General features: G+C 45.9%; 1 protein-coding gene across 1 annotated transcript; it reads right to left on the bottom strand.

Moving 5' to 3' along the window:
• Window positions 1-12,880: 12,880 nt before the first annotated feature.
• Window positions 12,881-13,333, bottom strand: LOC145938706 (uncharacterized). The gene has a single exon (XM_083042469.1). The coding sequence runs from the start codon at window positions 13,331-13,333 to the stop codon at window positions 12,881-12,883; it is 453 nt and encodes a 150-aa protein (XP_082898595.1).
• Window positions 13,334-13,630: the final 297 nt, after the last annotated feature.

The raw sequence follows: 13,630 nt of genomic DNA on the forward strand, positions 1-13,630 counted from the left end.
GATATGATTCTCGAGTTAGCTGATCTCTCTGAGCTGTTCTAGCGCGTCGAGAAGATAAACATTTAATAAAATAGAAATTAAATTTAATATTGTCAGTTTAAAAATAATTTTAATGGATTAATGAGATTTCTACGATTAAGATGACACTAAACACGACTTAAATTAAAAATTTTAATTACATATTTAACTAAACTCTGTCCCGTTTGCTCTTTCTCCTTCTCTCTCTATTGTTCTCTCTCCCCGCTCTCTCTCTCTCTCTCTCTCTCTCTCTCTCTCTCTCTCTCTCTCTCTCTCTCTCTCTCTCTTCTCTCTCTCTCCTCTCTCTCTCTCTCTCTCTCTCTCTCTCTCTCTCTCTCTCTCTCTCTCTCTCTCTCTCTCTCTCTCTCTCTCTCTCTCTCTCTCTCTCTCTCTCTCTCTCTCTCTCTCTCTCTCTCTCTCTCTCTCTCTCTCTCTCTCTCTCTCTCTCTCTCTCTCTCTCTCTCTCTCTCTCTCTCTCTCTCTCTCTCTCTCTCTCTCTCTCTCTCTCTCTCTCTCTCTCTCTCTCTCTCTCTCTCTCTCTCTCTCTCTCTCTCTCTCTCTCTCTCTCCCGCTCTCTCTCTCCCGCTCTCTCTCTCTCTCCCGCTCTCTCTCTCTCCCGCTCTCTCTCTCCCGCTCTCTCCCCCCCTCTCACTCTCTCTCTCTCTCTCTCTCCCTCTCTCTCCCTCTCTCCCCCCTCTCTCTCCCTTTCTCCCCCCTCTCTCTCCCTTTCTCCCCCCCTCTCTCTCTCCCTCCCTCACTCCCCCTCCCCCCTCTCTCTTCTCGTTCTTTCTCTCTCTTGCTCTTTCTCTCTTCTGCTCGCTCATTCGTATTCAGCGACTTAGAAAAAACTCCTTAAGTTTAAATAAATACATATAATTAAAAGCTATTTGATAATTTGTCAATGACCTACTTGTAAGTCTGTTATAGCCCCAAATTATAGGCTATAAACAGTAAGATTATATTATACTTTAAGTAGGTTATTACACAATTATAAGTAGGGCATAGGCCCGCGCGAAACGCCGACGCAGTATCACACGCAATAAGGAGTTACAGAAAGAACCGCGAAAACGAGGCTATTGCAACTAAGCGCTGCGACACGATATTGCCAAAATGCAAGCAAAGCATTCCATTAACCTCCTTCGCTTGCATCTGGGCTTTGACCACGCGTGATGACCCCATTAATTAACTATAAAAAAGACCCATCGATAATACTCGGGGGCCAGTCTGAAATCGAAATTGTACGTGTCGTCACGATATATCTCTAGTGAATTTATATTAAAGTGTTGTGAAAAGTAAAAGGTATTATTTCACTGGACGAATCCCGAACTCCTCAGTTCTAATCCAGCTACGATCCCAACTACCCTGTGTCTCCCCACCAGAGGCACAACATAAAATTGGTGGCAGCGGTGGGATTGCCGGAGGACCATCCTGTGGAAAACCTGCATCAACACAAAAGTGCAAGGAAATAGGCACACCAGAAGCTAGAAGAAAAATAAACGGTAAGAACGATACCGAAAGAAAAAGGCTCATTGCATGACCAATGTACCCACGAAACGTCCGAGAGTATTGCTTGCCCACGGTCCCTGAAGCCGTTCCCATAGAACCCCTGCTCTATTGCCAGCAAGGCATCGGATATATCCATACCGAAACTAAGGAAGCCCGTTGCCGTACGTGCACAGATTCGAAAGCTCTGTGGCTGCAAATCAGAAAACACACGCTGGTGGTTGGTGCAGCCCTCATCGGGATCAACTGCAACAATTGTCAACGACCACTAACCCGCGTCCGAGACGGAGCAGAGTGCGAGGCCTGCCGAGATAAATACACCGAGTTCCTGCAGGACCCCACGAGAGTACCGCACCGAAACAACGAGGACACCATCACAATAGTCATCGAGAACTTCATAGAGCCAGGGAATTAAAAACAAGTGACGTTCTTAACGTACACTCATCGGTCATTCACACCGCCGACGAGCATCGCAGCGGAAATTGGAGCTGCCGAGGAACGAGGACGGGCCGAACATCTAGAAAACGCTGAATCAACCATTGAGTCAAGGACCGCAACTTCAGCAGCCAAGCGAGAAAACATGCGAGCGATACTCCTACTGTAAGTGCGAAAAAGAAATTTTATAAAACTAAAAGGGGAACCAATCTATTTTGTGGCGACTAGAAATAAGAGCGCGACTGCCTAATGTCGGAGCAACCAAAGAAACGCGTTACATTTAGGAAAAGATTTTTGAGCGGACCGGCACGAATCGCGTTGAAATTCGGCTCAGTAACACCCGTACAGGTGGCCGAAGAAGCGGCCCGCGATATTCGCGATAACGTACGCGCCAATTTAGATAGAGTTTACCCGGGCGATAGCACACCCGAACCGATCGCGGAAAACATGCATAATAATAGCAACAAAAGACGAACCGCGAATCGCGCGTCCAGCGACCGAATTTCGGTTAGGAGAAATTATTCCCCCGTATCGGTCGACGGTAGCATCCTTGGTGCGAACAGTGGAGACGAGACGAGACGAAACCCGACGACACAAACTGCCCCCCCCTGAACAGGTCGACAGGGAAATTGAAAACATACGCACCCAAATACACAATAACGCCGCCGCGTGTTACGCAGACGCCGGACACGCGATATCCGACCCAAACAACGAGTTACTCATCGAACTTGTATAAGGATTTCGGGAAATGAGGGACGAAATAGAAGCTATACGCGCTCAAATGCACGATCGCCCCGCGAATACAGAAGTGAGACGAACGCGAATCGGATACAGACCCGAGAACACCCGACACCCGGATCACCGCGAAACGTATAACGACAATCACAACGCAACGTTTACGTACGGAAGAACCGAAAATGATGTCAGGAGCCGGCGTAGCATCACCTCACACTATTTAACGCTAAAAGAAGCACGGACAATGATCCCAGAATTCGACGGAACTTCACGAGTTAAACTTCAGAAATTTTTAAACGCTTGCATATACGCCAAGCAAAATATAAATCCCGCGGACGAAGAATTCTTAATCCAAGCGATATTATATACAAAGTTAGATGGGAAAGCCATGCAAGATTTTGAAACGCGCAATGTCCAAACATACGAGGAACTCAAGCAACAATTAGAAGACTGCTATCAAACAAAACGGAGTACAACGCATCTGCAAATCGAATTCAATTCGCTAAAACAAAAAACGAGCGAAACAGTACACGCGTTCGGTCAACGCGTCGACTTATTAGCGATGAAATTGTACGACTCAATGGTGGAGGGAAAAGACCACACCCCCACGTTTAAACGCGCGATTCAACAAACAATTAAAGATCAAGCGCTAATTAATTTTCAAATCGGGTTACGCGACGACCTCCAGATGCTCATTCGAGCGCAGCGATATACTTCACTGCAGGAGGCAATAACCGGCGCATGTGCGGAAGAAAAACTGATCAAGCCCAACAGGTTTCAAGACAAATAAAAAACCGAGTCGAGTTACTCGCGACAACCCCGAATCTCGAGCACGATATGTTATAAATGTGGAAAAAACGGTCATTACGGACGCGACTGCCGCAGTAGCAATAGACACGCGCTCCCAAAGCCCGAAAAATTTTCGCGAATCAACACGATAAATAAATATTGCAACCATTGCAAAAAATCCGGACACAGCCGCAACGAATGCTGGAAATTGAACGGACGACCGAAAGACCGCGAGGACAAAAATCGGGAAGACGACCGAAAACCACGCGCCGAGAACACACGTGAACGATACGATTCGCACCGTCAGCGAAAACGGAGCACCGACTCCGCCAACAGTAGTGGCGAAGAAGAGAGTAAAGATAGAAAGAGAGCGCCGTTAAAAGCATTGGACTACCGCGTCGCACACATAAAAAATACATCACACAAAATAAACCGAAAGTGCCGATAGTAACTCTACCCTTACAGGAAGCAAAAAGCGGAAAAATAAACATGATGTGCGATTCGGGATCGACTATTTCATTAATAAAATTAAAGGAATTGGACGATGACACATTAATTTACGATGACAAAATCGCACTCACCGGAGTAACCGGACACAAGATACACACAATAGGAAAGACGCACGCCACAATTAAAATAGACGGTCACAATATCAAACATTCCTTCTACATAGTAAGAGATGACATGCCTATCGAAAACGACGGCATCATAGGATTTGACTTCCTACACAAACACTCAGCTATTTGCGATTTCAAGAGGGCACGGCTCCAAATAGGGAAGATCGCACTAAAATTTTTGCAACCCCCCGACAGAATAACATTGAAACCGCGCTGCGAGACTATTATTAGAGCCGCGACCCATACAAATCGCATAGGAATAGTTCAAGCGGAAGAAACCGCACCTGGCATATACCATATATCGGCAACGGACTAGTAGAGCCAATGTACTTCACGTGCCCCGTCAGCATAATGAACACGACGAACAAGGAAGTCGAGATACAAACGCCGACGGTCTCAATCGAAAAAATAAAACAAGACACCGCAGCCGGAATACATGCGATAAAAGATAACAAACAAACAAAATTTTTCGCACCTCGAAAAGAGCGCATTTGACAATTATTACGAACCGATCATTTAAATACGGAAGAACGATAGACACTCCTAAGGATCTGCGAGGAATATGGCGACACGTTTCACTTAGAAGGAGAACCGCTGACGTGCACCGCCACTGTAGAACATGAAATAAATACGCGCGCTGACACCTCACCGGTAAATGTAAGGCCATATCGCTTGCCCGAAAAACATAAAATTGAAGTAAATCGGCAAATAAATGAAATGATAAAAACCGAGATGATAAGAACAAGTGCGAGCCAATGGAACGCACCCTTATTAATGGTACCCAAGAAGGCCGATGCATCCGGAAAACCTAAGCTTCGAGTAGTGATAGACTTCCGAAGATTAAATGACTTAACCATAGGCGACTCATTTCCATTGCCCAATATCACTGACATACTGGACCAGTTAGGAAACGCCAAATATTTCACAACGCTGGATTTGGCGTCGGGATATCATCAAATCCCGATGTCCGAGCGAGGTAAAAACAAAACAGCATTTTCAACGCCCTACGGACATTACGAATTCAATCGAATACCGTTCGGGTTGAAGAATGCGCCAGCAACCTTCCAGCGATTGATGAACTCCGTACTCACCGGAATGCAAGGACTCAAATGCCTAGTCTACTTAGACGACATCGTCATATACGGAGCAAGCCTAGAGGACCACAATAAGCGACTTAAAGAAGTATTACAGAGACTTCGAGAAAATAATTTAAAACTGCAGCCGGACAAATGCAAATTCCTACGCAAAGAAATAATTTATCTAGGTCACATAATTTCGGAAAACGGAATATCTCCGGATCCATCAAAGTTAACGGCAATTAAAGAATTTCCAACGCCAAAAAAGATAAAAGACATACAGTCATTTATAGGTCTCGCCGGATACTACAGAAAATTCATAGGAGATTTTTCAAAGATTGCCAAGCCGCTAACCAAGCTTACCACAAAAGCGGAAAAATTCGAATGGACCACGGAACAGCAAAACGCTTTCGACACGCTAAAAGGAAAACTGATGACTGCGCCAGTGCTACAATATCCTGACTTCACACAAGAATTCATAGTGACTACCGATGCTTCCGACTATGCAATCGGAGCAGTGTTGTCACAAGGAAAGGTAGGCAACGACCGGCCAATTGCTTACGCCAGCAGAGTCCTATCGCGGGCAGAAAAAAAATTATAATACCACGGAAAAAGAGCTACTCGCAATAGTATGGGCCGTAAAACATTTTAGGCCATACGTGTACGGCACGAAATTTAAAATCGTGACCGACCATAAACCATTAATATGGCTATTCAATGTTAACGACCCCGGGTCAAGGCTAATCCGGTGGAGACTCAAGTTAGAAGAATACGATTACGAAATAATTCACAAGGCCGGACGAGCGAATGCGAACGCCGATGCACTGAGCCGCAATATATTCCGAGACTTAACCGAGTCAGCGGAAGAACGAAAAATACTAGAAATAATAGAATAACGGTGTTAACCTGTTCATTGGAACATTGTGAAACTCTTAATCGAAACTTGAATCGATTTTGGGAAATAGAGTTACTGGTCAGACGCTAAACAACCGCAATCGAAGGAGATTTCGGAAAGCAACGATTTCTTCGAGAAAACGACTACTCGCACTAACAGCGGTCGTTTCGTCGTGCGACTTCCATTTGTCGATGATCCAAACGCACTAGGCGAATCACGCGAGATTGCTCACAGACGATTGATGCAGTTAGAGCGGCGTTTTAATAGAGACAAGATCTTGCGCGAGCGATATATCGATTTTATGAACGATTACATTAAGACAGGGCATATGTCGTTAGTAACTGCATCTGATCGAATCGTTGCGCAGCCAGTAGTTTACTTGCCACACCACGGCGTTTTCAAGGAAACAAGTACAAGTTGTCACGTCCGGCCGCTAAACATTTTTCTAAATTCTCCAACGCAGAGCTGAAGCCTTGCACGAGCAATACGAGAAGCCACCCCAAAACATCGTGGAACTGCCACCCACCAACTACAAGCTCGACTAAAAAGTAAGTAAAAGAAATATCTCTCGTCAACTTATGATCCTTCGGTTTCACTTAAAAGTAACAATAACGTTTTACGTTAACTGTAAATGAACAACTTCTTCAACGGGCAAATTAAAATAGTACGTTGCAACAGAGTCATAAAAGTGAAACTCGGGTCATGATAGAAAAAAAGGGTCAATCATAAAAGTGAAACTCGGGTCCGATAAAAAAAAGGGTCAGTCATAAAAAACAAGGGAACGATTTCTCTTTCCAAATTTTTTGGCTGGTTTCGCTTTTCGTGCTAGAATAAGAGAACGAATATTTTCCAATATTAACACGCTTTAATTGTTTAAACAATATATTACTCATGTATCCGCGTAGTTTCTCCAACTATATTATTCCACCCTTTGAAGAGGAATACGAAACAATCGAGACTGTCGAGACGATTTATTGTCAACGTGCCACCGGATACATTCATCTAGGTACGGACGCCGCGTTGTGCATACGTTGTTACTTCAAATTAAGCACAAGCGAAAAGTCTAATTGGGTAATTTCAGTAAAGCACCTCTTCATAATCGGCGAGTTGCCCACTGGAATAACGTGTTCCGTGTGTAATTTGAACAGATTGACACAAACTCGCGATCCACACCACCATTGTCTCATGTGTCAAATCGCATATCTAAAGTATCTCGACGGAGAAGAAACTCCCTACACGAACAGTGACGGCAATACAGTAGTGACCGTTTTCCACGCGATTAACAATTCGTTCGACAGGTACCCAGAATACCTCTAACTAAACAACGCAAATCCGTGTTTCCTATTCACTCTTGTATCTATCCGTTCTTGACGCGTCACCATACATTCGGATAGCCTCCGTCGCTGGCAATCCCCGGAAGTAAATCTCCGAAAAGCGACGTTGTCTTGCGCAATTGTCCGAGTACGTTGTTCGTGAAAATATATTCCGCGAATTATACCCCGCGACTCCGCGCGGACGTAACAGTGGTAATAGTTTTTGTGTTTTATTGCTTTAGACTGGCCTAAAATTAAAGATCCGAGGTTCGGCAGTTCGTTTCGTTCAAAGAGTTTTTTAGATCCAGAGTCTATCGGTTTTCCATGAATATCACCGAAATACGCTAAGTTATCTTTTCGCAAAAATAATAATTCACGTGTTTCTATAAAGTATTTTTAATTATTTTATTTTCAATGATAGGTTTTATTTTTATTTTTCTTGATTTACAATTTTTATTGATAATTTCTTCTTCGTCGTCATCGCTTTCTTCCTTTTCTTTTCCATCTGTTTCCTTGTTATCCTGATCTTTGTCTGGCGGATCGTTTCTTTCTTCTATCTTTTCAGTATTGTTTTCGTTGTTATTATGATTTTCATTATTTTTCTTAATATTTCGTTTTGTCATCTGACTTCTTGTTTGCATTCTGTTTTGTTTTGGAGGATCATGTATTAGCGCTTTTTCGATAGTTTGCGACGCAGGAGGTTCGTTTAGTTCTTCGGGGGTAAAAGGTATAGGATCGGCGTTATTATCAGGGGGGTCTTCTTTGGATATAGGGTCTTCGATTTCTTCGGTATCTGATAGATATAGTTGAAAATCATCGTCTTCTTCTTCGTCATCGGTTTCTTCTAACATTCTGGAAATTATTTCTGCATCTTCCGGATTATTTGGATTTAAAGTTTTTCGTTCTTTTATTATTTTGCAATCAATTTCTTCAAGGTCTACTGGGTTTCTTGATAATGCGTCCGCATTTACGTTAGTTTTTCCTGCCTTATAAACAACGTCGTAATCGTATTCTGCTAATTGTAATCTACAGCGAAGTATTCTCATATTTGCGTCTTGTGCGTTTTTAAACCACATTAAAGGTTTATGATTTGTAACTAGGGTGAATTTTCTTCCATATAAGTATGGTCTGAAGTGTTTAACGCAATATATTATGGCTAGTGCTTCCTTTTCGTAAGTGTCGTATTTCGTTTCGTCGTCCGTGAGTGTTCTGGAAGCGTATGCGATAGGTCTGTCCTTTTTTATTTCCTCTTATGAGATTATTCCTCCTACGGCTAAACCTGACGCATCCGTAGTTAAAATAAATGGTCGAGAGAAGTCAGGATATTGTAGTACTGGTTCTTCACATAGTTTTTGTTTTAATATCTCAAAGGATTCTTCTTGAATTGATGTCCATTCGAAACGAGTGTCGTTTTTTAATAAATTTGTTAACGGTTTTGCTAGTTTAGAGAAATTTGGAATAAAGCGCCGGTAATATCCGGCAAGTCCCAAAAATTGCTTAATGTTTCTTGGGGTTTTCGGTCGGGGAAATTTATGTACTGCCTCTAATTTTTTCGGATCTGGTTTTACTCCATCTCTGCCAATTACGTGACCCAAATAAGTTACTTCGGTTTTTAAAAATTCGCATTTATCAGGTTGTAGTTTTAAATTAGCTTCACGAAGTCGTTCTATTAATGCGTTGTATTTTCATTCGTGTTCTTCTAAGGAAGTAGCATAAATAACAATGTCGTCCATATAAACAAATAATTCTTCGCCCTGTAATCCTGTTAATACTAAATCCATTAGGCGCTGAAATGTTGCAGGAGCGTTTTTTAATCCAAAAGGCATTCGATCGAATTCGTAGTGACCGAAGGGAGTAGTGAATGCAGTTTTGTGACTGTCAGCAGGATCCATTTTTATCTGATGAAATCCAGATGCTAAATCACATACAGAGAAATATTGCGCGTCCTCTAATTGATCTAATATATCTACGATGTTAGGTAATGGATATGCGTGTCCGATGGTCTTGTCGTTTAAAGCCCGAAAGTCGAGGACCATTCTCCAGCGCTTGTTTCCTTTGGAGTCCTCTTTCTTCGGCACGATCCATATGGGCGTATTGTATGGCGATTGTGAGGGTTTTACGATGCCTCCTTCTAACAATTCCTCTACCTGCTTGTTTATTTCTTCTTTATGTAGTTGCGGGAATCTGTATTGACGAGTGTTAATTGGTCGATCATCTGTGGTTGGTATTTGATGTTGGAGTACATGAGTTGCAGTTAAATTTTCTCCGGGGATATGAAATTGGTTTTGACTGTTTGTTATTAATTTCTTTACACTTTCTTGTTCTTTTTTATTTAGATGTTCCAATCGTAATAATTCGGTAATTTGTATAAAGCGGTCTTTCTCCTTTTCCTCGGAAACCACTAGGCAATTATGCAAATCGTTGCTTGCATCGTTAATTTGTTGTTGTTTTCTTTTATGTTTAAATTTTCGTTTTCGCATAAATTTATCTATAATTTCTTGCGATTTATTTAATAAAGACGTCGAAACTTTTGAAGACGGTTTAGTTTTGTTTTTCATGCGTTTAGAGTTTTTAATGTTTAATTTTTCAATATTTAAATAGTTTTGTGCCTTTTCAAGAAGGTCTTTTATAGTGACATGAGATGACTTTAATTTGTCATTGTGGTCTTCTGTGAATAATACAACTTTCGGAAATTTGATATCTAGAAATGATAAGGAATTTTTCTCTCTTAAATTATAACAAGATTGTGTCAAATCGCGTAGTGAGGTTTGGTAACTTCTCTCCTCGCAATTGACGGAGCTAGAATTTTCTGTCGAGGTTTGGAAATTTCCCTCTGAAATTCTAGAAATATTCCCTCCAGGAGAGGTTTGGTAACTTCCCTCTCCAAGGAATTTTGAATCATTTAAATTTTTGAGAGAGATTTGATAATTTTTCCCTTTACTAGAATTATCGCGTAACGACGATCTGTCAGGCGAGAATTGTTTAGAATCGCTTATCGTTGTTAGTCTTTCTTCTAAAATTTTTATTAGTCTTCCCAACTGTTGGTTTTGTTTAGAGAACTGTCGACTAGTTTAACTTCTTAGAATATCATAAGTTACAGCTTGAATTTTGTGAGTTGATCTATATGTATTCTTTTATTTTTACGATGAAGCTGTCTCGAGATATGTTTGCATCGCCTGTCAGATCGTCGGTTTATCTGCGCGACTGTGATATTTAAAATATCGCCTTGCGTTCTCCGAAAGAAAAGAATCGTGGAGTCCACAGGACGTAACGATTTTTTTTACTATTATTATTAAACTATCTCTGTGTATGTTTTTCTCGCTAAGATCACAGTTTATTAGTGCAGCTGCAATATTTCAAATATCGCCTTGCATTCTCCGAAAGAAAAGAATCGTGGAGTCCACAGGACGTAACAATTTTTATATTCATATTTTTTATCATTCTTATATTTTTAAACACACACACACACACACACACAAAATTGTATCATTGCACACACACAGTTATATAATAAACATTATTTTAAATTATTAAATAAATGTATTTATTTTAGAATAGGTCCTCTCTCCTTTCCTCCTATTAAAATATTATTACTAAAAATTACTAAAAATATTATTATATTATAAAAAAAGTCTCTCTCGCGTTCGCCTCGCGCTCTCCTTCGCGTCATCTCGCTACCTCTTGTCATCTCGCGCTATCTCTCTCGCTCTTGCGAAATCTCGCTCGCGTGCGCCTCGCGCTCTCCTTCGCGTCATCAAGCTATCTCTCTCGCTCTTGCATATACGCCTCGCTGCATCAGCTCTCGCGCTCTCCTTCGCGTTCCTCTCTCCGCGCGAACCCCTCACCCATCAAGCTCCACGCTCTCCTTCGCGTTCCTCTCTCCGCGCGGATCCCTCACCCATCAAGCTCCACGCGGTCTTTCACGGTTTCCCTCTCCCCGCGGACCCCTCGCCAACAAAGCTTCACGCGGTCTTTCGCGGTTCCTCTCTCTCCGCGGACCCCTCGCGGACCCTAACATCGCGGACGCTTCCCCCTCCCCGCGGACCCCTCGCGGACCGGACACCAAAATCGCGGACGCTCCCCCTCCCCGCGGACCCCTCGCGGACCCGGCACCAAAATCGCGGACGCTCCCCTCTTTTTTTCTCGCTGTGGAAACCTTCAGAAGGTACCATTGCCCCCCGGGTAGAGAGCAAGGGTTATGTGGGATTCCTTCTCCTCGCCCCAGGGAGAACCGGAGTTTTCCCTGTGGCGAGGCACAGAAAGGGACCGCACTAAAACCACAGCGGGTGTCCTTCCCGGGCGTTTAGGTAGAGAGCGCGGAGGATGCTGGTTGCCCATGCCGACTCCGCGCCCCCCCGTCTTTCCGTCTCGGGGGAAGACCGCAGGAGCAGCCTTCCCCTCCGCCATCGTGCGGACTCCACGGTTGCAACGCAGGGCGACACCAACCTCACGCTGCGCCCTCCCAGAGAGTTTGGGGGGCGGGGTCGCGGCTCGAGTATTCCCGCTCGAGCCGCGGCCCCCCGCCTCCAGGGCTGTCGCTCCCTCCGCTCCCCGAAGGGAACGCGGATTCGGCAGTCAGCCCTGGAGGCTCCAGATGACCCCCCTCAGAAGGAAAGAGGTCATCTCTACAGCGGGAGAGCCCCCGCACCGGTGCACTAGGCTCCCGGTACGAGGGCTCCCTTCGCTGCATCTCGTCCGTGAGGGGAGGCGCGCGCCTACCCGGGTGCCGGGCCCGAAGCCCCGACCCCCGAGCGCGCCCGCCCCCCCAGGCCCCCCGGTTGCCGTTCCCGCTGCCCCTCTGGGGGGTTAGGCCTCGGCGACAACCGAGGGGGCTGTCCGTTCGGGGGCCGGGGAGAGGAGACCGCGCCCTAAGGCGCGGCCACCTCAGCCCAACCCCCGATTTCCCGAGAGATCACCGGGAGGGATCTGGGGACTTAAGTGTCTCCGTCTCTCCCCCCCGGTGACCTCATCCCGCATCCTGACTAGATGCGGGTGTTAAGGGGACGCCCCCCCCGCCGCACCCCGACCACAGGTGAGCCCACGGCCAAGGACGCAGAGAAGGGAACGCGTCCGACTGTCTCCTCCTTGTCACCCTCCTCCTCTTCCTCCTCAGGCTCCACTCCTCATCCTCGCTGCTCTCTCGCCCCTCCATCTCTCTCTGTCTCCTACCCGTCCTCTCTCGCTCTCTCTCCGCCTCCTCCTTCTGCAGCATGACGTTGCCGCAGAAGGAGGAGAACGCCTTCCATCCATCATCATTGTCTGTCACTGCCCGTATTACTGCGGGCAGTGACAGATCCGTCCCAATTGTGGCCACGAGCTCTGATCTTTCGTCCGCCTAGGCAGCACATTCCGCTAGTGTGTGCTGGGCGGAGTCCAGCTCGTGGTTGCAATGGTGGCATCGTGCCGTGCGCTCCTTCTGTATACGACCCAGGTACTCGCCAAAACAGCTGTGGCCTGTTAGCACCTGGGTCATATGATATGTGACCCCCGCGTGCCCTGTCATTCTTTTAGACAGGGCAAGATGGCCCCGACGGTGCGCTGACCGGGTAATCGTGGGTCGAGTAATCTTTCGCCCCACTCCCGGATCAGCGCCCGCCGTGTGTGGACCCGTAGGGCTTGCCGGACACCGTCCGTGACTGGAATGCCCGCCCGCTGATACTCCCGTGTACGCCGATAGACATCGGCGTACATGTGGGCGAGCAATTCCACGGGGGGTACTCCAGAGAGCACCCCAACGGCCGTCCAGCTGACTGTATGGTAGCCCCGGCAGATTCTGTTCGCCACCCGCCTCTGCAGTTGATGCATGGCATCCTTTGCTCTACGTGTGGCGTTCAATTTCTTTGCCCATACTGGGGCTCCGTACAGCAGCATCGAATGGACGGTGCCGGCGTACAGGCGGCGAACACTTCCCTCCGGTCCCCCGAGGTTGGGCAGCAGTCGGCAGAGCGCCATCGCTGCCCGCTCCACCCTCGGGAACATTCTACGGAAGTGTTCGCCGAAACTCCATCGACCATCCAGGTGGAGACCCGAGTATTTAATTTGGGTCCCCACCACCACTGAGGTGTCCCCCACCAAGATCTGGGCTCGTAGTGGCGCCCCACGGGAGCCGTTGTACATGAACACGGCTTCCGTTTTCTGGGGCGCCACTTTGAGCCCGACTGCGAGATGAGTCGCACGACACGAGCCACGGCGAGGTTGGCTCGCGCAGTCTCCTCCTCCCACGAGTTTCCCCCGGCCATCACAAGTGTG

This window comes from Prenolepis imparis, unplaced genomic scaffold, assembly GCF_030444845.1.
Source record: "Prenolepis imparis isolate NDT839.2.m4 unplaced genomic scaffold, iyPreImpa1.0 SCAF_1, whole genome shotgun sequence".
NCBI classification, from domain to species: Eukaryota; Metazoa; Arthropoda; class Insecta; order Hymenoptera; family Formicidae; genus Prenolepis; species Prenolepis imparis.